This window comes from Euprymna scolopes, chromosome 40 (assembly GCF_053919585.1).
Source record: "Euprymna scolopes isolate OS-2025 chromosome 40, ASM5391958v1, whole genome shotgun sequence".
Lineage (NCBI taxonomy): Eukaryota > Metazoa > Mollusca > Cephalopoda > Sepiida > Sepiolidae > Euprymna > Euprymna scolopes.
Genome location: NC_136521.1, coordinates 30,925,803 through 30,938,922, shown reverse-complemented (window position 1 = coordinate 30,938,922; position 13,120 = coordinate 30,925,803). Strand labels below are relative to the sequence as shown.

General features: G+C 30.7%; 1 protein-coding gene across 1 annotated transcript in view; it reads right to left on the bottom strand.

Moving 5' to 3' along the window:
- The window catches only part of LOC145265464 (ADP-ribosylation factor-like protein 1), a 58,461-nt gene extending 45,568 nt beyond the window's left edge, over positions 1–12,893 (bottom strand). Inside the window, exon 1 of the mRNA XM_080121328.1 lies at positions 12,470–12,893. Within this exon, the coding sequence (XP_079977454.1) occupies positions 12,470–12,473 (4 nt within the window). The 5' untranslated portion in view covers positions 12,474–12,893. The remainder of the gene's footprint in view (positions 1–12,469) is intronic.
- Between the last annotated feature and the right edge of the window lie 227 nt (positions 12,894–13,120).

The window sequence follows — 13,120 nt, the reverse complement described above, 5'->3', positions numbered from 1 at the left end:
GTGGAAAAGAGGACATCTCAAGCAGTTTTTTTCTTCTTTTTAATAGAGAATGCAGGTGTTATTTTTACAAGAAAAATAAATCATTTACTGCTGTGGATTGAACACAATTCATAAATTTTCTTTGTGTGAACTAGTAGAAATAAATACCCAACGTTTCTTGGGTTTTAATGCACAACACTTTCCTTTTTTACTATGATCATATCATAGTTCTTTTCTTTTATTACCATTAGTGTTTTTTATGGAAATCGATTCAGACAGGGTATGAAGCCATTTGATATAAGCTAAAAAAAAAAAAAAAAAAAAAAAAACTAGGTCAAAAACTAATTAACACTAAGTGCTAAATGAATAGAGTCCAATCCTAAAAACAGCAATTCTTCCACTTTTGTCAGAAAAATCGGTCACAGATTATGCGGACTAAAAGACAAAATAAGAGAAACGAGAGTTAGGAGGCTGCCAAAAGTAAACCCAAATTCCACTTTTTACTCTCCTTAGACTTAAATTTCATTATAATTGGATATAGATATCTCAAGTTCTAAGGGAGTTTTGCTCTTACAGCTCCTTTAGAGCAGACATATAGAGAGAGACATAGAAATTAAGGACCACTTACATTGTCTTCCCCAGAAAATTTTATAGCTATGGTTTAAATTTCATCAAAATAGGATATATTTGAAGTTTTAAAGAAACTCTTGTCATCACAAGTCCCTTAAAGTATTTAGAGATTCAGGACAGCTTTCATTGTCTTCCTTAGAAAATTTTACATAGCAATACATTTAAGTTTTTTTATGTAGAACTTTAATCTTTTCTTCCATAGAAAACACACACACACTTCTGTGGAAATTTTCTTTCTTCACTTATTTCTTTTTATATATACCAATCCTTATTTAAAAAGCTCAATGTAATTAAAGAGCATATAATGAATGAATAACAAAAGTCTATATTTCAAATTTTATCATGCTGACCATCTTACAATTTATTCCTTTAATTCAGTTGACACAATTCTTGACAGTATAGATTTATATAAGACTAGCAGTAAAACCTGATGTTGCTTAGATTAGATGGGGATCATCATGTACTTTTTTATTATGTTATATATGCTCATAAAATTTTTTTTTTTACTGCCCCTTCTCCCATTTCGCTCTAATATAATCAGAAGCGGAAATGTTAGAAAACTCTTTGAATTGAGATATATATATCATTAAAACCAGATGTATGTATTTTAAATTTTAAGGGAATTCTGACCCCATAACTTCCTTAGAAGGGAGGGAGGCATACATTTGGCGCATTGAAGGGGTATGTAAAGATTTGGGAAAACTTCCATTGTCTTCCCCAGAGAATTTTATACACACGATATAAAAATCAAAACATTTGAAGTTTTAAGGGGTGCACTTAAAAGATTTGAGAACATTTTCATTGTCTTTCTATAAAAGTTTGCACACGAGAATACACTTAGATTTTATGTAGATTCTCTTTTCTTTCTATAAAGATCACATACATATATTGAGTTTTATAGATTATGGAGAATAAAAACATACAATATCAATGTCATAAAGAAAAACAAAAATGTATAATAAATAATAATTGAAAGTGGTGGAGACAGGTGTCCATTAAAATTTGGGAGGGAGAGTGGAGTACATCATTGGGAAAAGGAGGAGGCGGTACACCGGTAGAATTTATTTTAGCAAGAACTAATAGAATATCGTAATTCAAAAGTTTAAGAATGGGGTTAGGGCAAGTAGTAATCAATTATTAATAAAATCCCCCACCCAAAAAAAAAACTGAAAAATAAGTTCTAGTTGGATTAAATCTTGAATAAATAAAACCCGGAAGAAGTTTATTTTAAAAGATAAAAAAAAAACACACATTTCTGAGGCACGGCCCTCCAACAACAAATGTCTAAGAACAAGATCAATTTCAGACAGTGGTGATAAAAAAATAAAGGTTTATTTAAATAACACTAAAGGAGTGTCAACTGGATAGAAATTCAAATTGCCAAACATGATGAAATCCGGGTAGTTTAGACCTTATATCAGCGGTACTTGGCTGGCTGGCTGGCTGGCTGTCTCTCTCTCACACACACACACACCCCGGCGTTGCCCAAGACACTTAAATGATATTTTAATTAATGCAAATTACATATTTATTATTTGAAGCAATTGAATCTAATATATAATAGTGAGATCAAAACTAATATATAATTCATATTACTGACTGTTTGCTTGTTCACAATTTGATTAATATATACAAAACGGGTTTTACTTTAATCTTTCATTTATTTCTATATATAGTATGACATTTGCAAAAATATACAATTAAGAGATCACCTTATTTGTATATGACATTAAGAAAAATCGATTTTACTAAATAGCAGTATCTTAGTTAATGTTTTTAGCGAGAGAATTATTTTAAGTATTCTATTTAAAATTGTTATTTAATAAATTTTAAACAACAATTATATTGATAATATATTTAATTTATTTTGGAATTAATATTTCCAACAGCAACCCTTTTTAAAAACTTTTTTTAGAGTTATTTGCCCCTAGGTGCCATGCATAAAACAATAACAAAAAAAAAAAACTTCAAATATCATTTGGTAATTTCATTAAGTTTCTAGCTGGAAAAATAATTCCGTGCAGATAGAAAAATGTTTTGCTTTTGTTTTTTTTTTGAAATATTAAAAAAAAAAAAAAAAAAAAAGAAAAACACTTACGAAAAAAAAAACTGAAAAGATTTCATTTGTTTGTTTTAGTTTATTCCTTAAATGGCAATACAAAAATCGGTAAATTTTTACCATGTAATTCAGCGTCGTTTAATACCTAAAAATATGAAGATCTACTGCCCCACCCTCTAAATTCAACAATTTACAGTTTTTTTTTTCTTTCTTTTTCACGTTATTTCATCGATTACAAACTTAATTTTCTAATTAAAAAGGTAACTTTATACAACGTGATCCAGGGGCGGTTAACCCCTAAAAAAATGGAGATCTACTTTTTTTCAGCCTAATACATTAAAACAGCCTTTATAAATATTATGAGAAAAAATTTTGCAAAAAATAAAATGTTAGAGTGGAGGATCACTTTTCTATATAAATTTAACGTAAAATGAGCACCCACTTTTTGGCCACCAAGCGCTCAACAAGACATATCACCTCTAGCATTTTTTCAAGTTTGGAGATTGAGGGGGAGGGCAAAATCTGACAAATACAATTTTTTTTTTTTTCTGGTGGTGGTGGGGGGGGGGAATTAAATTGGAAACATAAAATAACGTTAAATTTAATTATTTTTTTATGAGACCATTTTCTACTTTCACCTAACAATTTAATAAACAAAACAAAGCCCAAAATATGAAAAATTCAATTGGGGGGGGGTTACATTAGAAACATAAAACGACAAATAAAAAGCAAATCGACCCCCCCTCCAAAAAAAGCAAATCGAAAATTTCCTTTATTTACAAAAAAAAAAAAAGAAAAAGAAAAGCCATTAAAAAAATGTGCTCTTACAAAAAATAAAGGTAAATGTGTAGTTTAACAGCGTAAATTATTTGACAGACAAAAAAAATTAAACTATTTTTTATATAAAACATCATTAGACTCAAAGGCTGAAATAAAACAAAAAAAATTCAATTTTATGTTTTTTATCATTTTTTATTAGACTAAATGTGCACGCCTTATATGTTTAAAATTTAGCCTTTTTTACGCTCTTTCATTACAAAAAAAAATATGGCGGCCAAAAACATGAAGAGCTTAAAAAGGCCAATCTGCCAAACCTTAGAAAGGCCAAATTTTAAAAGCAATATAGCAGCCTCGAATAATAAATATAAATGATAAAAAATAATAAAAATGAAATTTTTTTTCTGGTTTTATTTCAACCTTTGGGTCTAACAATGTGTTTTATATAAAAATAGTTCTTATATTTTTTTGTCGGGTAAATAATTTATGCCATTAAACTACATATTTACCAAAATAAAAAATAAACGCACACATTAATGTTTATAAACGTTATTTTTTTAGGTTCACAAAATCATTTCTTAGTACAGTGATACCTTCTGTCGAAATATCCGGTGGAGAGAGTATCAGATACTTCTTTTTGAGGGCGATTACATTTACATGTTTTTATCCGTTCTTTTATTTTTGAAATTGTTGTGGGGGTATCCACGTTACCCATGATGAAAATGATTATTATAGCAGGCGTGTTTCAAACAGAACTTCATGTCAACCCAGGCAATGCCGGGTACCCATGCTAGCATATATATATATATATATATGCGACTTGGGTGCTATCAGCTAGAATCAACACCTAACTCGCCACCCTCATTCCTTAGCTTCTGAGCTATGTCCATATATACTAGGTTGGTGCAAAAATAATGTTTTTTTGACATTCAACTTCATGTCAAAAAACTTCTTTTTTTTTTTTTTTTTTTTTTTTTTTTACACCAACCTTATATATATATATATATAAAATATGCATCAAGTGCGTTTGAAAGCCAAATCACAATGTAATATTAGGAAAACAAACAAATATTTTGTTTGAAATTTATAATAAATATATTTTGGGGCTAAAATCATCTTCAGTATGTTTTTTCTTCTTCTTTCTTGCGATGTTGTAAGGTTGGAGAAAGCACACTTGATACATATTTTATTCAAATTAAAGCAACGTTTCTATATGGAAATTCACACTCTTGACACTATTCTTGCGTTACCTACGCACAGTTCCAACATTTCAAAATACAACCGCTGAGATACAACACGCGGCCCTTTACAAACAGACTTTTCTTTCTCCAATTTTACAACATGGCAAGAAAGAAGAAAAAACAAAAGAAAAAATACTGAAGAGAGAGTCTAGCTCCAAAATATTTTTATGTTATAAATTTCAAACAAGTAAAATATTTGTTTATTTTCCTATTATTACGTTTTGATTTGACTTTCAAGCTCACTTGATGCATATTTTATTTTATTCAAATTAAATCAACGTTTCTACATAGAAACATATACCCTTGACACACACACACTTGCTGAGGGAAAATAGATTAATTCAAGAAATTTCTTAGTTAATCTCCAAAAATTTATATTTTTTGTTTGATGTTATGTATTATAAGTAATAGTAGTTTCACAAATCCCATGATTAAGAAGTTGAAAAAGCAAATGGTTTTTGTTTTAGTTAATAAATCCTAATGAAAAGAATTATTTACAAATCTAGTATGAACAAGTAGTGGTGGTGGTGGGGCAGTTAATTGTATTATAAAAAGAAGATACTGTTAAAATTGAATTTAACTTCAAAATATTATCTAAGAAATATCAAAGTCTGCAAACTTAAGTACCAAATTAATTGATTTTGGGTTAGTAAATCAAGAGGAAAACAATCGTAATACTTCATTACAAAAAATTGATTTATTGAAAAAATAAAAATAAATCTTGGTTGGTTGTTTTTGTCTTACAGCATATCGACCTTTTTCAGATTATTTAATGCCGAATCTAGTTATTTTGAGGAACGATTTTTAATGGAGTATATTTTTTTTTTTTAAGTCAGATTCTATTTAACCCATAATTGGGACTCTAACAGGTACTACCACTCCAGGTCAGAGTGGACCTTGGAGCAATGGCAATTAAAGGGTGGCTCCACACTCCCCAAGGCCCGCAAGGTGGGGCCTCACCATCGGATATAGTTTAAGGTCATATCCAGGACAAGAAAAAAATAAATAAATCTTGATTTTTTTTTTTTTTTTTTTTAAATAATTTACTGTTCAGTTATATTGTGAAAAAAAACTGATTTATTAAGGTAGGTATTAAAGAGAACATAAGCGATTTAGGTTTTGTTATATTTTAAACAGAATCAATCATTTTAGTAATTATTGGTATTGTATGTTTTTGTTTTTTGGAAATCTTAATACTTAACTTGAAAGAGAACAACAGTCCTAATAGTTGTTTATTAAAAATTAGTTTAAGAAAGAAAGAAATAGAACAGTAGATTAACACATGATTATTAAAAATAACTTACAATGTTGACAAATGTCATTTTATATAAGACTGGAGTTATTTAATTTAATCCAGTATTCTGAAGTGTGATTTTGTGTATTTTGAATGTGTAGATGGCACTACCGAAATGGAATCATTCCGATATTCTGTTTAGAAACACAGAGATTGTAATTGAAAGTCAGGGTGCGTTTATCATTTAATTTACAAATCTAATATAAAAAGTAATGAATTAGTGATGAGGGTGATTCCATTTTTCCTGCTTCCAATACAATTACTGATTCTGTACTAAATTCCCAATTCCGATTTTTATAAATCTCTACATACTTAACTTTAGAGTTATTTTTTCCCCAATCACCATAAAAACACAAATTTTCTCCAATGTAAACAAAATCAATTAAAAAAAAAAAATTAAAAAAAACAAAAACATATTTGGCATCGGAAAATAGGCAAAGATTTTTTTTTATTCCAATACCCTAAAAAGTTCCAATTTTTCTGATTCCGATTAATCGTCCCAACACTATAGGGAATAGTATTATTTAAAAATGAAATAAACAGTGGTTCAATGGAAACTATACCTATGATCACATGGTGATCATGAGTTTCTTGGGAAGACTTAATTGAAGGAGTATGAAAGTCTTTGCTATTTTCTTTGTGGAAGTATGTATTTAAGAGAATCAAGTGGCAAGACAAGATATCAGACACACAGATTTTAGCTCGGTCAAATCTTCCGTCAGTACACACCATGTTGCAGCAGTGCCAAGTTCATTGGGCAGATCATATATGCTGCATGTCTGATTCAAGGCTCCCAAAACAGCTCCTTTATGGTGAACCGTCCAAAGAATAAAGACCCACAGAAGGCCAGCAGAAATGGTTCAAGAACAATCTGAAAGTCTCCCTCAAACAGTTCGGTTTGTATTCTAACTGGTAGGAAAAACTAACCAAAGATAGATGTTCTTGGCATGCTGCAATTCACAAAGGTGCTAAAGTTGCTGCAATGAAGAACGCAAGAGGAAACGTAACATTAGAAAAGAGAGAGCAGTCAGCACCTCTGCTATAGAATCATCTCACAGGTGTCCAACGTGCGGAAACATTTCAGAGCTCGAATCAGTCTAACAAACGATTTCTGAACCACCAGAACAATTGCAAGATCACAGTCATCTTTGCAAGCAATGGACAAACATCATTTGAGAGAATCAGTTTAGTTGGATTAAATGCAATAATTTCTAAACAGGGATGAAATGTAAGTATACTCATGTGAAACATGCTTTAGAAGTTGTGATTGTTAAAGATTTGCATAGGAAGTGTTTCGTTATATTATAATCACTCAAGTTTCACGGGGAAAAAGAAAAAAGGGAGATATATTAGCATTTCAGGCCTAAAAAAAGTTATTTTATTTTGATTTCCTTCAACAGTGCTCAATACCCAGTAGAGCGAGGTAGTAAGTTATGAAAATATATTTAGAGAAATTAGTAAATTCTTTCAACTCTAGATAAATTCAATAAATGAAATCATTAAAAAAAAAACAAAAAAAAACAGACCAATCAAAATAAACATTAAATGAAAGATATTTTACTTGTTTGTTTCACAAGAAATTCAGGAAAATTAAATTAAAAGATATAGTTGAATTTTTTGGATGAAGAAAAGAATTTTATTTTGATTAGACAGTTTTTGCAATAAAAATATCTTGATTGTTAGAATGTAAGAAAATTATTTTCATGTAAACGAATCACATAGATGGTAGCATTTGCAAGTGGTCATGTGTTCATTAGATAAAAAGGTTGCAGAAAGTATAAGAAACAGACATTCGCAACAGATGGATGCTTGAACCCCAGCATTTCGATATTCTTCAATAAAAAGTGATTATTTTGATTTGGAAGCTTGTATGTTATGTAGATTAAAATGAAATAATTTTGATGTTTGTGTTTCCCTAATCTAAAAGCCCTGTATAGGTTTAAAAAGGCCATCAACATAGTCCGAGAGTAGAAAAATATTATGACAGGAAAGTGTTTGCTAGATTCTTTCATAGTAGACATATTTGGGAGAAGCAGCTATCTCGGAATAAATGTAATAGTATTTGTAAAGAGATAAAATGTAAGGATATTTCTGTAAAACATTCATTAAGAAGGTGCTGTAGATGATTAGTGAGAAATATTAGTATATCAAGATTTTTCACAAAAACTTTCATCAAACTCACACCTGACCTTGCATCTAACCCCTTGAAGAAAAGGTTATATATATATATATATATGCACACACACGAAAGGGGGGTCTCAAAAGAACACTCAGTATTATATGCTTATAATTTTCCAGTGACTGATTACACTCATATGTATATATATATATATATATATATATATATATATATATATATATATACACACACACACACGCAAAAAAATACCCACATATTAATCTAACTCAAAGTATTCTTTGTAAATGTATAACTTGCATTATATATATTTATTATAAATCAACTATAATTTAAAAAATATTTTTTATTTAAATTCCCTTAGTATTAAACAGAATATTTTCAGATTTTGGTAATTTATCCTTTTCTATCTATTAAATCACTTAAATTACATACTGTTAGACAAAACTATTGCATATATATAGGAAAAATAGAACAATTACAAATGAATAACATCAAACATTAGTTTATAATAACCTAAAATATATAATGATTGTTATGCAAATTAGACACACACAGTGACAGAAGACTTATTTTAAATAAAAATAAGTTGTTTTGATGGTAATATAAGTGTGACAAATGAATAAACCTTCCGCATTTATTCACTTAGAAGACATTCATGACGTATGTCAATCAGAGTTAATCATGAATAGCATCCCCGTTATTTGTTGAGTTGCAGCATAGATGTCTGTGACTGTAGAGGCCAATACAAGAATGACAGTCTCTGTTGCAATGGTTACATGTGTGGTCTGTTCCTGGTACACTGAAGTTGTCATTTTGCTTTTGCAAGCCCGCCTCTTGTGTCAGTTATTCATGCCAACTCAAGGTATTTGATAAGGGTTTCTCACCATTTTGATTGGTTGGTCGTCATATTGTGTTGTACAATATTCAGGTACCACAACAGTGAGTCTCTTTCCAGATGCCAGCTTTCCATAAAAAAGATTTGGAGATGCAACCATCTTACAAATGGTGAATGTGGCCCAGTCAACATAGTCCGAGCAGTATGAACATGCTGGGAAGATGTGCTCAAGACAGGACCTTAGTGTTGGGCATGCTTTTCATGTTCAGATTTCTTTCATGTGTGGCAATGTGCTGATGATACAGGCATTGCATACAGCCATCTTTCTATTTTTTTTTTCTTAACTTTTTACTTCAAACAAGGCATATAGCCACTTGGATGTAAGAGGCTACTATTTGGGATTGTGTCTAACAGGGGACTGTGGGGAGTTGAGTAGCGAGATATCTGTTCATGTTACATTTAAACTTCTATAGGTTAATACAGTCAGAGAAGCAGGAAGAGTATTCCAAAGTTCAGCAGTCTGAAGGAAAAAACTATTAGAATAGAAGGCTTTTCAGCATCTAGGGATCTCGACAATGAAGAGGAATGCTTAGTATTCACCGACAGCCTCAGATTGGTGCATACTGCCTTTACAATTCTGTCAATTCCTACAATTAAGAAAAGATTGTCACTGATAGTGGAGTCAACAGACGTGAACTGATGAACCTCGTAAAGCTCATAGTCATCACGAGTAATGACTGTTGATGTTTTAAAAGTTTTTTTTTGTTTTGTTTTTTAAGCTGATCGTCAGCTAAAGTCTCTGCAGATCTTGGAGAAATGGTCCATCAGCAATTGAAATTCATAAAGAGTGCAAGTTATCTCTGTCAAATCATAAACAAAAAGCATGTCCATGGCGCTGAGGAAACAGAAATCGAATAGCTTGCCATATCATCTTGTAAATCACCTTTCTTAACTTTGCCAAATGTGTACTTCAAAAGTAGAGTGAAGAAACTAGAAAAGAGAGTGAGAACAAGGTCACAAAATCATTGCAGAGGTATCTCGTTACTCAGCATCATAGGTGAAGTTTTGACTGGGATTATCTGGATTCACCTGCAGAAACTTGCTGCATATCTCAACTGCAGCGTGGTTTCTGAACTTTTTTTTTATGCAACTCTAATATTTTTAGAGTTATTTCCCTTTGTAACTTGCTAGATTTGTTTATTTTGATCATATTAAAAAAAAATCCAAATAGAAATTTTTTTTTTCAAAAAAAGGGTGGGGGCATATTGCTACCGAGATGTATGGAGCTATTATGATTACAGGTCAAATTTATAAGGAACATCATAAATGGGGAGTTAAACAGGAAGATGTTTTTTCATATTACATTTAATTTTCTCCATAGCTTGAGAAAAAGAGTAGAGAAGGAATTTCAAAAGCAAACAATAGGCCAAGGAAAAAGCTATTAGAGTAGAAAGGTTTTCAGCGTTTTGAGTACTCTACGATGGAGGGGGGGCAGTGCTGCTAGTCAAGGGAAGGGGGTATTTACATTGAGGAGATACAAGTGCAGTAAATTCATTAGAGCACATTCTGTGGAAGTACTTGCATAAAACAAGCACAGTGATACAACATTGTGACAATTTGACAGAGGTTGAAACTTGGTAGACAGTGTGGGACCTTTAGGTTAGAGACTATTTTGTATCCTGTCCAAGAGGGAAAAGACTCATGATTGATACATCAGCCCAAATGTGACAACAATACTCGATATGCATGAGCGAATTGATGGCTTTATAGATATATAGGATACTGACACATGTGAGAAATCCACCTTCTTCGCAGATTTAGCAGTATCTTCTGTGTATTTATTCCAATTCTTATTGTCAGGAATATTACACAAAAGAGTTTGAAAAGTCGTGTTTATGTTTCAACTTTCTTTAACTTACTGTTAAAAATGTAACATATTCTTTATTTTAAAATAAATAAAGTCTTGTTTTTTGTTTTTTTTTAAAGAATTTTTTAAGGGCTGTTCAGAAAAGGAAACATTTTTTACGATCAAAATTAAAGAATCAAGGTTTTCCTTATTTAGAGGAAAGGGCAATAGTTGTTAATACACGAAATATATAGATATCAAAGCAAGGCACGAAAGCCACCATAAACTTTAATTGATTTCACTGACGGCTACAACACAGCCATCTTAAAATCTAATGTCATAAACTTTTATTCATTCATTATTTACAGTCCTCATCGAAATTCAGTTAATCTATCCATCTCATTAATTCTTATCCTAGAGTGGCTTTTAGCCTTGATAAGTGGTGACTCATTGAAGAACACATCAAGACAAAAATAAAAACATTTAGATGCTTATGCCGTGCTATTTTTTAAATAGTATTTTCACGTTACATTCAAGTTTTACTATATCTTTTTTTTATTATTAAATTGTTAGATGAAAGTAATTACAAAACACTTTCCCCTCATTAAGAATGGCTTCCTAAATAACGTTATTATTTCAGCACAGTAACATAAATATATAAGTATCAACATATAATAATAATAATAATAATAATAATAATAATAATAATAATAATAATAATGCATTGTATGCCAATAAACGAGTCTTTCAGCTGTTATCGTTTGCCGAGGAATATTAGCCATGAGGGTTAGTACCCAAATATATAAATTAAAAAAAATCTGAAAGTATTAGTGCAGAGAGTGATCCGGACGTAAATAATAACGTTATTATTTAAAAAGCCATTCTTAACATGGGGAGGGGAGGGTGTTTTGTACCTATTCTATACTTCAACCTTACAATTGAATAAAAAAAATAAAACTTTAATTAAACTTGGAAATACGATTTAAAAAAAATAGCGCGGACTCTCTGCACAAGCACCAATTCATTTTGTTTTTCGGAGTGTCAGCCGGCACTTCTACAGAATTTGAACCTTCCAGTTTTTGTTTTTTTTAGAGAGTGATCCGTGCTGAAATAATAACGTCATTATTTAAAAAGCCATTCTTAACGTAGGGAGGGGAGGTTGTTTTGTAACTATTCTATACTTTAACCTGACAATTGAATAAAAAAAACATAAAACTTTAATTAAACGTAGAAATACGATTTTAAAAAAATTAGCGCGGATCACTCTTTGCACCTTTTTTTTTTTTTTTTTTTTAACCAAACCTAATCCTAAACTAGGTTTTAGGTTTAGTTCGACAAAAGTCGATTTAATTCGGTTCAAATTTTGTAGAAGCACGACATTTTTTAGTGATACAAGGGGGGCCGGGGGAGGTCAAGTCGTGCGATTTTTCTTAAAATTTCTATTTTTAAATTATTTTACGAAGAATAATTTTAAATTAATAAACCAAAAATATTTTATTCGGGTATTCCATCTGTTTGCTAAAATTGAATTGAATTTATTTATATTAATTTTAGATAGATTTTTTTTATTTTCTTCTATATAAAAAAAAACATAAATGCCCTCCCTCATATGAAAATTATATTGTACATGAAAATAAAATAAATTAAGGATGAGACGATCGTACTTACCCATTCGGAATTCGTTTTGTATATAACTTTTAAATATTTATAAATTGTTTGATTGTATATTTCGTTCTGTTTGGGGGTTGCAAAAAGCGAAGGGCTAAATGAGTGGCTGACACAGACGGTGCCACATCACGTTTCCAGCATTATTGACCAGGAAGAATCAAGTGCGCATGTGCGACACATTCAACCGGAAACACATTCCGATCAATAGAAACAGTCCACTGTTAAATAGTACGGTAGATCGAAACAAACACATTCTATTACTTCATTTATTTACGATGGTTTTGTTTACGACATATTAAACATTCATTAAGTATTTGGCAAAAATAAATAAACGATCTCTTTAGGAAATGATTGATTTGTCTATTATCGTTTCTGCAGCCGCTCGCACTCGCTTCCTTTTGCTAGCCTTGCCTTCACCTCCTATGAGCGATGTTTCTGACAAAGGAGGAAGAATTACTGTTTTCAGGGTCGGTTGCTCTTTGAGTGGGTGGTATATGGAGATTTTTAATCTTGTCATAATATTCATCATTATTTAACTGTCAAGCTATTCATTTCATTAATCCTTAACCTCTAGTGGTATTTTGGCCTTGATATACAGAAATTTAGCAATGTGGCATAAATTAGCTGAGTATATGGAAAACAAGTCGCTAT